The sequence below is a fragment of the Myotis myotis genome, unplaced genomic scaffold (genome assembly GCF_014108235.1).
Source record: "Myotis myotis isolate mMyoMyo1 unplaced genomic scaffold, mMyoMyo1.p scaffold_m19_p_1, whole genome shotgun sequence".
Taxonomy (NCBI): Eukaryota; Metazoa; Chordata; class Mammalia; order Chiroptera; family Vespertilionidae; genus Myotis; species Myotis myotis.
The window spans coordinates 133,824,871-133,839,167 of NW_023416313.1; the positions used below are offsets into that span (position 1 = coordinate 133,824,871).

The window sequence follows — 14,297 nt, forward strand, 5'->3', positions numbered from 1 at the left end:
AAATGTATATGTAGAAATGTAAAACTTATAATTAGTAAAAATCTATGTAATATTATCTCAGAACAAATTATAAAGTGATGTTCTGTATTTTAGCCTATGTAACTGTTTTCTTCTCCCCTACTATAACTTGACTTACTCTTACAGTAATCTCAGAAGCAGGTAATAATGTCTTAAGTAATATATTTTTGTAGACTTTATTGTGTTTTGTAGATGTTTACGGGTATTATTTTAATTAGTTATAGATTTAGAAATATGTTTTCTAAATGCAAAATTTTTTGAAAATATTTAATTTTTGAAATCACCCTCTCTTGTAGGAAACAGGCTTTTTAAAGTTTAGTTTCATTTTAGGAACAAAAATGATCACTTAATTTTATTCTTAGATGTTTCAAGCTGTGCGTGATTTTATTCTGTGTATCACTCAGGTCTTTTTCCCCAGTAAATGGGCTTGAATCAGTGGGTATCCAATGCCAGGATGCAGGTATTTGCTTGCAGTCTTGGCTAAAACACCTTATTAGAAGGTAGGAGGGTGCTGATGACACACCTAGGTGTGCTCGCCAGCAGGGATTCTTTGTCTCTCCCCATTTTTGTCCCTGTCACTTCCACATTTTCCTCTTCCTATTCTTCTATTATAATCATTAGATGGTCCCACTTGCTTTCACTGCAACCTAAATTACGTACCTGTGATAGCACAAGGCGGTAGCTTGACAAAGGTTCACATTAGTCTCGCTCAGCAATGCAGCTTGTTTAAAATCCTAAAACAGTTTCATACATTTTTGTTAGTTTTGCAACATTATCCTTTGCGCTTTCTTAAACTTTATTCTAGCTGTGTTCTACCATGAATATACTTAACACAGCATTAACAAAGACATCTTAAAACTTTTTTTTCCTTTTAGTATCACATCTAGTGAGGACGAATGGAGCAGAGGAAACCCATAACTGAAACCTCACTCAGCATATTGTGCACTGGTCTGCACTTTCCCAGTGGTTTTGCCCTGATGTGTTTAATGAGACCTCATTTACTTTCTTTTTATTGTATTTTTTCCCCTCAGTTTACACCACCAGAGACTTGCCCATCTAGATAGAAATGGAAATTCTCCTATAGAGAAACTTGGACTTTACAGGGCAAACACACACCCAGGCCCAGAAAAGGACATGCATTGGGCCTTTTGTGTGGATTAGCTAAGGCTGCTCCTACCTTTGGAATTCACACGTCTGGGAGAATTCTAGAAGCCTCCTGAGAAGGAGCAATGGAAAACCCCAAGATTTTGAGTTCGGAAGTTAGCTGGAATGGCCCTGGGAAAGAGGTTGTTTTAAGAGAATTAAAAGTCTGCGAGAGAGCCTGCCCCTGCGCCCCTGAACACTGTCCTCCATTAGGCTCCAGAGACAGTGTCCAAAGAGCATCCGCTTTTCAAAGACCTACAAAAATATTCGAGGACAGAGGCAAAATAAGAACAGCACTAAATTGAAACTAATACAATATTTAGATGAATATCTACATATAAAATATCATGTAAACTGCAATGATTCTGCTTTTCCCAAAGGACTGCTTTCGCAGGCACCTTCACTGGCAGTTTTGGTTGTAACCTCAGGTGGCCAAGCTAGAACAGGAGAGTGCTGTCACCTCCTCTGGACTGTCTAAGAGACCCCCCTCCCCCAACCCCCTCCTGGAGGCTGGCGCCCACTCTCCAGCCTCAGAGGGCCGGTGTCTGAGTTCTGGTGTCCACCCTGGAGGAAGGAGAAAAGCTAACCATAACAGACAGCCTCCCTGTCCCTCTCCCTCCTCATTTCCCTCTTCCTCCTCCCCCTTCCACAAACCTTCCCTGGCTGTAGCAGAGGGAGGAAGCTGGCTAACTTTTCTGCAAATATTGGGAAGACAGAGGGAGTAGCAGGGTCAAGCAGGGTCCCTGGAATCCTATTGGAGGAGGAAGGTTTCAGTCAGAGACCAATCTGTAGATATGGAATCACACTTAGATTCCTTAAGTATATTTTGATAAGAAAAGGAACTATTATTGGAAGAAAATAAATCTATTGTCTAATCAAATGTAATATAATCAAATATGCTACCAGATAAATCCCCCGAATACTGTTTTATTTACTGATTTTATCCTCACCTGAGGGCATGCTTAGAGAGAGGGAGAGAGAGAGAGGGAGAGAGAGAGAGAGAGAGAGAGAGAGAAGTTCCTTTTGGAACATGCCCCAACCAGGGATCGAACCTACAACCCAGGCAGGTGCCCTGGCCAGAAATGGAACCAGCAACCTTTCGGTGCACAGGAAGATGCTCAACCAACTGAGCCAGCCTGGCCAGACTAAGAGGACTGTTTTAAAGTGGAAGCAAACTTAGTGAAATTGGGATTTATTACAAACGTTCCTATTTATTTATTTTGGAAGTTGTGAGGAGTGATCGAGAACTTAAAAGACTGAGAATGCCAAGTTCAGTTTTGTAATCAGATACAACTTACAAAAGTCAACCTGACTCTATATGTATAATTATCAGCAATAAACATGTGATGACTATTCTCATTACTTAGAATAAAGCTAACTAATTGTTACGATTTTTTCCTTCTGCATTAATTTTTTTTTAATATGAAGATCATAAATAACAAACCACACATAGCCACTCATACACAAAGCAAATTCCTTATTTGTAAGGACCTTCACGCCCACTGTCTTTGTGTCAGAAGACAGACTTTTGACCTTGTTCCTTCCGTTCTCCTCTGGAAACTTGCTCCATCATATTCCTGTCTTCTGTATTTTTAATTCTTGTTTCATGCCCTGACCTAACATGCCTTCCACTCAACCTTCCCTGCTACAAACTACACATGGCCCAGTGTTTCTAGTTTCTGTCACCACCAATCTCCTTGAAAGCATAGCTAACACTCATGGTCTCCACACCCCCCAATTCCATCAACTTCCTAGTAATTGTGTCATTTAATGAAGGCCAATTTTATTTTGTCATTTGTAAATTGCATCGAAAGACATTTTTTATTTATTTGTTTTTATTCTTATCAAAGTAGCCCATGTACCAAGTGTATGGTGTCTAATCCAACTAGAAAACTGACGGTGCTTGCAGCAATCCCCTGCTCCACCTCTCCTTGCCCCTGAAGCCCACTCCCCAAACACAATTGTTTTTACATCTTGCTGCTATTTACCTTCAAATTTCAAAATAGCATGAGAATTGTCATGTTTAACTTCCAAAATAGGATAGAATTTAGCTATCTTACCCCAGCACTCCGCACATCTCCTTTTCTCCCACCATCCCTAAAAAAAGAGTCTCTATTTTACCTCTTAAGTGTAGGATCCTTGGCTGCCCATTCATATTTAAGTTAGAGGCATTAGAATACAGAATGGTAGTTTTAGATGCCTGAAGATCTCTTTTCTACTATCTTCAACCTTGTGGAATTATATCTTTTTTATTCCTTTACTATCTTCCTAGTAGGTTTTCAAGAGGACAGAGATAAACACATGTTCTCAATCCAACCCACTTAACAATTAACTTCCTAAACAATGCCAGTCCAAATGCTGCACTCTACTTCCTGACCAAGGGCTCCTAGGAAGGCCATACAAGGATCAGTTACCTAGTATGTTGTCAGCACTCATCCCACCTGACCTCTCCGTTAATCATTCTCACTTAAAAAATGTCCCTGGGCAAGTGTTAAGACTGCTGTCTCCCGTTTCTTCATCTAGCCCTTCCATTATTCAGTCTTATACTTATTCATTGGTTCTTTCTCATTTTTCTAATTTAATTTTTCGAATAATTTTTTATTTACAAAAGGAGACTTTTTTCTTTCTTGCTTTTAATTTGTGTTTGCAGGGCATATTTTTTCCAACCTTTTACTTTTCCTATCTATACCAATATATTTAAAGTGTGACTTTTGTAACCAGAGACTTTTAAAAAAAGTTCTGATCTGATATTTTTATTACCTAAATTGGTCTATTTTTTACCATCCTACTAAATGTCACTCCTAATATGGTTGGATTTAGGTCTACCATCTTATTATTTGTTTTCTTCTGTTTTCCTCTGTTTCCTGTTTGTTTTCCCTGTCCAGACTTACTTTAATTTTCTAATATTCTATTTTAATTAATCTACACTTTTGTTTTGTTTGTTTGTTTGACCAGGAGCAAAAACCTGAACTAAAAGACGGGCATGAGTCACACACAGATTAGTAGGGAGAGCGTTCTATGTACAGAGAAGAGCTTTTGTGAGGACCCTGGGGCCGGAAGGAAGCCTGGCACTTCCAAGGAAGAGCAAAATGCCAAAGTGGAGGAGCCTGAGTGCAGAAAAGAACAATGTTTGACAATGAAGTCCGATCAGTGAGTGATCGATCATGACGGGTCTTCGTTGGCCACAGGCAACAGTGCAAATTTTATTCTAAGTGTGATGGGAAGCCACTGGAGGGTTCTGAGCAGAGGCATAACGTGGTCTGCTTTACCAGTATGTTTTTAAGAGGTCTGTCTGCTACTGTTTGAAGAACAGCATGTAGAGACAGGGACAAGAGCAGAGGCAGAGAGGCCAGTTGGGAAGCTCCTGATGTAGTCCAGGGGAAAGATGCGTGAGGGTGGAATTAGGAAGATAACAGTGACAAAAAATGAGAAATGACTGAATCAAAATATGCTTTGATGGAAGAGTCTACTGAACTGTTGGATATAGAGTCTGAGGAAAGAGAGGGGTCAAGAATGATTTTGGATAGACCACGAGCTCCTCAAGGGCAGGAAATCTGCCTTATTTATCTTCACGTCTTCAATACATAGGATTTGGAATCAGGGGAGACCTGAGATCAAATCATGCCCTAGCACTTCCTGGATAAAAGACTATTTAACCTCATTTGAATATCAGTTTCCTCATCTATAAGTTACAATTATAAATTGTATAGCACTGTTGAGAACCTGGTATGTTGATGTTAAATACCAAATAAATATGTGCCTTATAGATAACACAGGCCCTGCATTTAATTATCCAACAGCTGAGGTCTTTGGCTCCCAACCCCCATTTTCCTCACTTCTCTACTCCCAACACTGTTCCCTAGAGTTTCGTAGCTTTCTTGCCTACTCCAAACAAAGAAATTCCTTAGCTCCCTCTCTGAGGAAATTCCAAATGGTATTACCTAAACCTAAAGGAGTTCAACTCTTGGAATTACATTTCATCGTAGTGTAAATTGCCTAGAATCTGGTTTCTCAGACACTTCCTTAACACATTGCGGACCAGTAGCCAGGTAAGTTTCTATTGAATGAGTACAAAAAAGTTTTACATAAATGTTAAAGGCACATTTTAAAATTAAATACCCATTGCATTTTGAAGTTATTTATTACATGTTTTTACAAGCCAATATCTTTTTAAAGTATGATACTTTGTAAAACACTGTGTAATATGAAGCGAGCATTCTCATGATCCATCTGCAAAAATAATAAGTAATTCTGCGGGGCAGAACCTCAAAATCTGACTCCAAAGGTAGAAAAATAATACAAGTCACTTTTGGAGATGAAAAGAATCAGGAAACATTCCATTACATAATGTTCTATTGTGGTTCCTCAGAAACAAAGAAGCAAAACTACCATATTCAGCTGCAAACTTTTATTTGTCTTGTATCGCTTAATCTTAACTCCAAAGTTAATTTAAAAAAAACAATACAAATAAGATAAAAATGAGAATGGTAAGTTTTGTTTAATTGTTCTACAAAGAAATGCATTTTTTAACCGAAGAAACCACGTTTCTTTGTGATATAATGGAGATGCTGTCTTCTACTACAATCCTGTGTGCCTGTTCCCATTATTCTCAGCAGCTTATTTTGAGCAGGTATTTTCTACTCTATACAAAACAAATGGATTTAGTTTGATATATTTTCAGTGGAGAATGAGGAAAATTATAAATGAGAGCATCAAACAGCAAAGTAAATAATACATAAATCATTTTATTTGCTAAATAATTGAATTTTGTATATAGTCAAGATAGGAAGTGATAGCCTTGAACTTTCATCAAATTAGAAACTTTTTTTAAAACATATTGGCTATTTGCCTGTAATCAAAACAAAGTAAAAGTACACGTATTTTACAAAAATTCTATTAGTCAGTCAAAGTATTTCAATATGATTATTGCTAAAGTTTAGTTATTGCTCATTAATATTGCCATTTGGTAGTAAAAAAAACTTGTTCACTATTTTCAGAAGTGAGCATGAAAAATCACGTGGGTTCAGGTTTACCTCTAATGCGAAACAGTGATGCCCTTGTCCTAGATAGATGAGTCCACGATTAACTAAGGTATTGAATGCCACAGTTTTTCCAGCATCAAGAAGAAGCACGATTCCATAATCCATTAATGCCTAAAAATAAAAGAATCACTTACAACCTAGATTCCGCTCTTTAGAGCCTTGCTACATTGTCCAAGGAAAAATGTGTTAATGCCCAAAGTAGGAACCCACAGTTAGTATTTAATTTGACTTACAATTCAGGGCCCTAAATAATCATTCGTTGAATGTAAAGGGTCCCCTTAACTAAATACTTGACTGCTGCTGCATTTCAATATGTGGGGGACTGTGGCTGCACTTCACGTGTTCTTGTGAAGCATCCTTAGCACTTCCACTGTGTGTAGATGGAAGAGGCACACCACACACCCCCAGGCAGTTCCCCCAGGACCGCCCACATTAACGCAGAGCACTTGTTATTGGTGGAAATGTACGTTCTTTTTAGTATTTGATTGTTTTTCTCAAGGAAACCTAAGCTTTATGGGGGCAGAGCTTATCCTTATGTTCCACCATTACTGAGTCAGCAACTAGCACTGTGCCTGCACAGAGTAGGCAATCAATCAATGTTTCTTGAGAGAATAAATTATGAATCAATGAAAATGGGTCTTAATATAACAAAGAAGCCTGTTAGAAAATTACTTCAAAATATTATGATAGATATATTAGGGTTTTTTAAAAAGACATTAAGTTTAGAATTAACTCAGAGAATCTTTATTACTTTTAGCTTTCTAGTTCATTCATTGAATAAACAATTTTTTACTGGTCATCGTTCTGTACCAGGTAACAGGACCATCCCAAATTTGAGTTGGAGCTGAATCTCTTACCTCATTTTTCTACTGAACATTTTGTCCAGAAGAGCCATATAATTTCATCAGAAAAGGGCCAGATCTTACATGCTTATAGGACGTGCTAACTTAAAATGCAAATACATAGTATTTTGCTGTTTGCTCAGTGGTGCTCTAGTATTTCATGATTAGGCACTCAAGTGTCTAAAAGAATTGTACAGTTATGTACATTGTGGCATAATTAATAACAAACATCGCCAGGGCTGTAAAAATAATTCATAATACTTATCAAAACAAAACTAAAATGTTAGCACTTTTGCTTTCATAAAATCACAGAACGTAAAACCTTTAAGATACCACAAGATCCACTAGACAGCTGAATATGTGACACAAGAGGAAACAAAAGATATAAAATTAGTTTCATGAAGGTTAAGGAGGAGGATTTGTAACACACCTCTGCTATTATTGCTAGCTTTTTAGCCTTGGGTAAGTTACTTAACACTAGCTTCAGTTTTCTCATCTGCAAAACTGGGATATTAATAATTCATCATATTGTTGCACAAAGTAATTTTGATGATATATTGCTAAAACGTTTAGCCCAGTGCCTCCCACACCATTAGCTCTAAGTAAGTGGTAACTGTTACTACTTTTATTAAGGTGATAGGAACCAGAATTCACCTGTTCTTAATTTTTATGAAACCGTATCTTGGGAGAATGTCTAAGTGCATTTTCTGCAGAAAGTACTTGGGTTTTCTCAATGTAGTGTTGGCAGTGATGCTGAGAAATGGGTGGAGGTAGACATGAAGGGAGGAGGTAGACAAAAAGGGAGGTGGCCACACTGTTACATGACATCCGCTCCACGCGCTGAAGGTCAAATGTTTTTACAGAGCCACCTACAGACTGTTACCAAACCTGTGAACAGCTGCACAGGGCTTTACTCCCTGTGTGACTTGGACGTGTTTCTAACCACTCCCAACTTCCATTTCCTCGTCTGTACAAGGAGTGTTTGGATGAAATGGGTTGGGTACATGGCAGCTCCAAAATAGCCAATACGATTTATTCTAGTAGTTAGGTCCCTATTTCGGTAGTTTTTCATTTTCCTTGTTCAGAGTGTGGGGCTCTGTTACTTATAGGAGACAACAAAAATGGGAGTTCCCGGCCCCCGCCCGTCCCATTGTCTGTGGCTTCAGAGTTACCCAGAAGAGGCAGGGGGTGGGGAGGAGTCATCAAAGACACCTGCTCTGCAGGTTACTCTGATAAATGAGCCCTTAACTAGTCCTAGGCTCTTAACAGCTCCTTTGTTAAAAGTTATTCATTTGCCAGTGGTTCTGGAGGAAACCCAATCCTCTGGTTACCAGGAATTCTACATCCTTTGAGTAACAATGTTTCTCAACATCCCTTCCATAGCAAATAAATTTCAAAATCTCTAAATGTTTTAAACAGATTTGACTGCCCACGATTCCAGGAGACTGGGGAGCATGTTCAACAGCAGGCGTGTGACGTGGTCTGCTAAAGGAATGCCTCACTGACTGTGGACCTGGATAGAAATAAAGAGGGGAGACAAGAGGACAACAGGGAAAGAGAAACAAGAGGAGGGGACATCGCTCTAGGAAGACCACAGACCAGCTGCTCCCCAGTGAGGAATCTTGACTGGAAAAAGACCAAGCAGACAAAGAAAGGAGAAAGATAGAAACTCTAAAAAATGGCTTGCACAGGTAGCTATACAGGACAAATAGAGAAAAAGGATTGCTGCAGCCATCAGCTAGGCCTGCAAACAGCACAACCAGTACTTGTCACTGGTCACTGCTCCCATCACTGGAAATCACTCAAAACTGCTGCATCTGTGGTCTTGAGGAGGAAACTGGTCTTGCAGAACTTGCTATCTAAATGCAGAGGCCATGGAACTGTGAACAATGCACTGCCCTGGGGGTGGGGGTTTGGGGGGGGGGGTTGTTATGCTGGTGCCAGGACGGACCATAGATATGGCCTGACACCTGGGGGCCACCCCTACAGGGCCATGAAGGGGGCAGGGGGCATATCTGCAAGACAAAGACCCCAGTGGGATATATATAGACAGGCTCTCTGCATGTTTCTTCACTATGATTTGGAAATTATTCCCAGAGTCCACTAGTGTTAATAAACGGGGTCCCTCCCTTTCTCTAGGAAGTGTGCTTGGTATTTATTTCATCTTCTGTAACAGTCTGAACACTGTGCAAAAAATAACAGCAAATTCTGAAGCAACAATATTGCTAACAATCACTGCTTAAAAATACTGCAAATGGGAGAAACCAAGATGGCGGAATAGGTAAACAACAGAAATTGCTGCCTCCCACAACAAATTCAAAAATACAACTAAAAGACAAAATGGACATCATCCAGAACCACAGGATGGCTGGCTGAGTAGAAATTCTACAACTAGAAGGAAAGAGAAAAGCACATTGAGGAGGTGCAGAAGTAAAGTGCAGAGGTACCAAGGTCTGAGCACGGAAAGGGCTGGCAGCTGAGGACGCGGCTGTCTTTTTCAATCGGGAGGGAGTCACAAGCCCCTGACTGCTCTGAACTCCAGTTCCCGGTGAGTCTCTGAGGACCTAGACTCATACGGGGAGAAACTGGACTGTCCGGCAGCGGGCAGAACTCGGAACTCGAGGGCGGCTTTCTCTCAGAGATGCTTGCAGCGATTACCAGGACACTGAGATGCGGGGCCTCTTAGGCAGGGCTGAGGATCAGCCATAGCTGCTTGCTCTGCCCTGTTGACTCCCTGAGACCCTGCCCCACCCAAGCTGCAGCAGAGGCTTTTGCATATGAATACCCTGGCCCTTTGCAACCTGAAAATTACCTAACAAACTGCAGCTGGGCCAGACAGACCAGAATGTCCAAGAGAAGGCCCAAGGCCCCACAGCAGCTTGCATTGCTTCACAGCTGGGCCTCATTTGGGCACCTCCAAACCCCAAACAAAGAAGGGGAATCTGCAGATTTCTTCATAGCACCTGCTGGGTAGCCTCAGGCAGAGGCTAAATTAGCACCTCCTTAGATCCAAGAGCTAGTTTACCCAGTGGTCAGAGTGGAACCATCCAGATTACAACTCCTCAGATCCATAAGGGACACACTCAGGGGGCAGAATCAGTGAGCACCAAAGCCCCACTGAAGCAAGTCTTGCCCCGGAGGGGTGTCTCCAGCACAGAAGTTCTCCTACAGTAGACACAGCTGATTCTCACAGCCAATTGGCCTGGAGGTCAATTCCTCCCAGTGATACCTACAACAATCAAGGCTTAACTACAAGACTGTGCACCAAGCCCACAAAGAGGTGCACCAAGAGAGTCCACTTCAGGTAATTGGGGAGGCTGAGCCACTGGGCCCTATAGGACACCTAGCACACAAAGCCACTCTACCAACACAGGGAAGCATAAAAAATTCAGAGACAAAGAAACAGGTCACAAATGACAGAAATTGAGGAAAGCAAACAACTGGATATCGAGTTCAAAACCACACTTTTAAGGTTTTTCAAGAATTTTCTAGAAACCGCTGATAAATTTAGTAAGACCCTCAAAAAGTCTGGTGAGACTGCCGATAAATGTAGTGAGACCCTCAAGAAATTTAGTGAGACCCTTGAAAAGGACCAACTAGAAATTAAGCATACACTGAGTTCCAACAGCAGACTAGAGGATCACAAGAATCAAGTCAAGATTTGAAATACGAAGAAGCAAAAAACACCCAACCGGAAAAGCAAAATGAAAAAAGAATCCAAAAATACGAAGATAGTGTAAGGAGCCTCTGGGACAGCTTCAGGCGTACCAACATCCGAATTATAGGGGTGCCAGAAGAAGAGAGAGACCAAGATATTGAAAACCTATTTGAAGAAATAATGACAGAAAACTTCCCCCACCTGGTGAAAGAAATAGACTTACAAGTCCAGGAAGCGCAGAGAACCCCAAACAAAAAGAATCCAAACAGGAGCACACCAAGACACATCATAATTAAAATGCTAAGAGCAAAAGACAAAGAGAGAATCTTAAAGCAGCAAGAGAAAGAAACTCAGTTACCTACAAGGGAATACCCATACGACTGTCAGCTGATTTCTCCACAGAAACTATGCAGGCCAGAAGGGAGTGGCAAGAAACATTCAAAGTGATGAATGCCAAGAACCTACAACCAAGATTACTTTACCCAGCAAAGCTATCATTCAGAATTGAAGGTCAGATAAAGAGCTTCACAGATAAGGAAAAGCTAAAGGAGTTCATCACCACCAAACCAGTATTATATGAAATGCTGAAAGGTATCCTTTAAGAAGAGGAAGAAGAAGAAAAAGGTAAAGATACAAATCATGAACAACAAATACACATCTATCAACAAGTGAATCTAAAAATCAAGTGAATAAATGATCTGATGAATAGAATAAACTAGTGAATATAATAGAATCAGGGGCATAGAATGGGAGTGGACTGACTATTCTTGGGGGGGGAAGGGGTGTGGGGGGTGCAGGAAGAGACTAGACAAAAATCTTGCACCTATGGATGAGGACAATGGGGGCGGGGGTAAGGGTGGAGGGTGGGGTGGGAACTGGGTGGAGGGGAGCTATGGGGGGGGGGGGGGAGAAGAACAACTGTAATAATCTGAACAATAAAGATTTAATTTTAAAAAAAGTACTGCAAATGGTGTATAAGTAGAAACATTTACCCTAATGAGAATTATGTAATGCATTTTAATTTATATATGTCTTTAAATGCTTATATAAGCATTATAAAATCAATTTTTCATGTGACATTGTTGAGATTGTATAAGACAATTTTGTGATCACTAATAAAAATAATAATGTCCTTTGAAATGGTTCTTTGGGTTCTCAAGTTGTGTGTGTGTGTATGGGGGGGGTGCATATTTCCACAAGAATTATTTTTCAAAATTACAACAGAGGTAACAAAAAGTATTTTATACATGCTTTACATATGTTTACAAATGCTTTAACATTTTGTTGACTAAAATGGTCATCTTACCATCTGAAGTTCACCTATCTTGGTGTAACACAATGCTCTGTTATAAAATGCTACATAACTGTTTTTGTCCATGTTGATAGCGGTAGTTAAATCTGCAATCGCTAGCTTATAAGTCTGCAAAGGAAAAAATAATTAGGTGAGAAGGGTTAGTCATAATGGACTGACATTTAATTGTAAAAGAAATTATTGATTCTATCAGAGTTTTTGGAACACTCTGTGCAGCATCTGTGATATTAAGACAATCAAGCTCATCTTTCACCAAGTTAATTAAGAAAATCTCTTGGTAGGAATTATTATTATAGTTTCTGTTACTTGAAAATAAAATTAAATATATAAAGAATTTTAATTTAGATGACTATCTTATTGCCAATGTTGAGAAAATTACACTTCTTATTGGTAAAAGAGAAGCAAGCCATATTCCTCCAGCAAACATTCACCAGAGCTTGCTTGCGTCTGTCATTCATACTGTCAGATCCCATAACCGTCATGTTTTCTACCTACAGTCTCTTTTGCTTCCTCTTTGATGCTTCTCTGATACCTTGTGTCATCCATTTCTATAGACAGTAATTTTCATGGATTAATACAAAATACAAGGTCTTAGCTTTGCTTTAGCCGCGGTTCACAACCTGTGGGTCGCGACCCCTTTGGAGGCCGAATGACCCTTTCACAGGGATCGCCTAAGACCATCCTGCATATCAGATATTTACATTACAATTCATAACAGTAGCAACATTACCGTTATGAAGTAGCAGCAAAAATAATTTTATGGTTGGGTCACAACATGAGGAACCGTATTTAAAGGGCCAGAAGGTTGAGAACCACTGCTTTAAGGTATTATTTGCAAAATATTTCATATGAAATAGCTACAAAAAAGCTTCAGAACAGAAAAGTAGGAAAAATAAAGTATTCCATGAAGTATCAGATATCAGTGATGCTACTCACACCTTTTGATCTACTACTAACTTCTCTTTAGGAATCAACTATATATTCAAGCAATGACTGTGTTCTCAGTGTGTATACTAGTAACTGTATTGTGTAAAATAGTGAAAAAATTAAAAACTCAAATTTCCAACAATCAAGTGGTAAAAAATAAACTATGATAGAATATTATTCAGTCATTAAAAATGGTATCTTTAAAGGTTAAGTGTGAGAAGAAGGGCACAACACAAATTAAATAAGTACCATAATCCCACTTTGGAAAATATATACCATATATTATTAGAAAAACAAAAAAAAACAACAAAAAGACAATGCAACTGCTGCAGTTTGGTTTCCTGTTACAAACAGGAAAGCTGTCCGAGGTTCCCATCCCACCGCACTTCTGACTTACTCCGCCCCCCTCACTGTAGCCTCTTCTCACCCCACAACAAAGTTACCACGGAAGGTCCCCTTTGTATAGAATATTTATTTTGAAGCTCTATTTTAATAGTATTTATTTTAGAAAGTCTACTATTGTAAGAGTTCTTCTGTTTGTGAAGAAAAAACAAGTTAAAACTGAATGTACTGATTTAGAAAATATATATAAATATATATTGTTAAATATAAAAACAAAGACAAGGCAAATACAACAAATGCTCTCAGAAATTTTCAGTTGATGGTGAGATAATAGGTGATTTTAGTCTTCTTTATTCCCTCTTTGTATTTTCCAAATTCTTTACAATGAATAATATATGGCTTTCTAAATAATGTGCCACTTAAAATGTAAATGTCCAAAAAAAAAACCAAACCCAATATTTTGTAAGCCTTTTGATGTACCCTGAAAGTGTAAGGTGTTCCATGCAGCTCTGCCCTTAACACTATGGCGATTCTTCTCTCACAGACTAAAGAAGGAAGTGTGTCCCTACTGGCATCCAAGCATCCCTCACTCTAAATTTTCTGTAAACGAGACAGGAAATCACCAACCCTGTTGTGGTATTTTAGAACGCCTCTGTAGATGTAAGCCCGCACACTCTGAGGGTAAATGCTGATGGCCTCGTTACAATTCAAGATTGCTTTGGAGTACCTGCCTTTCAAACCATAGAAGGCCACTCGGTTTAAATATGCCTTTTCAGAGAAAGAGAAGAGGAAAACAGGAATGTGTGTTATAATCAAAGCATTAATTATACCAAAAGATATGATAGTTTGGACAAATCTATGCCACCCAAAGATGTTATAAAATGTAGTATTTTTTCCAAACATACAGAATAATTGAAATAGTACAATCAACATCCATATATCTGCCACCTAGATTAGATAATTATTAATATATTTGCAATATTTATTGTACCTACTTTTCCCTGAACTGTAAA

At 39.2% G+C, this 14,297-nt stretch overlaps 1 protein-coding gene across 1 annotated transcript in view; it reads right to left on the minus strand.

The window, feature by feature from the left end:
* Positions 1-14,297, minus strand: part of TTC6 (tetratricopeptide repeat domain 6) — a 263,011-nt gene that overhangs the window by 21,635 nt on the left and 227,079 nt on the right. Inside the window, exons 23-26 of the mRNA XM_036338786.1 lie at positions 13,912-14,052; positions 12,010-12,123; positions 6,195-6,314; positions 679-752 (exon numbers count right to left, since the gene is read on the minus strand). Coding sequence (XP_036194679.1) covers positions 679-752; positions 6,195-6,314; positions 12,010-12,123; positions 13,912-14,052 — 449 coding nt within the window. The remainder of the gene's footprint in view (positions 1-678; positions 753-6,194; positions 6,315-12,009; positions 12,124-13,911; positions 14,053-14,297) is intronic.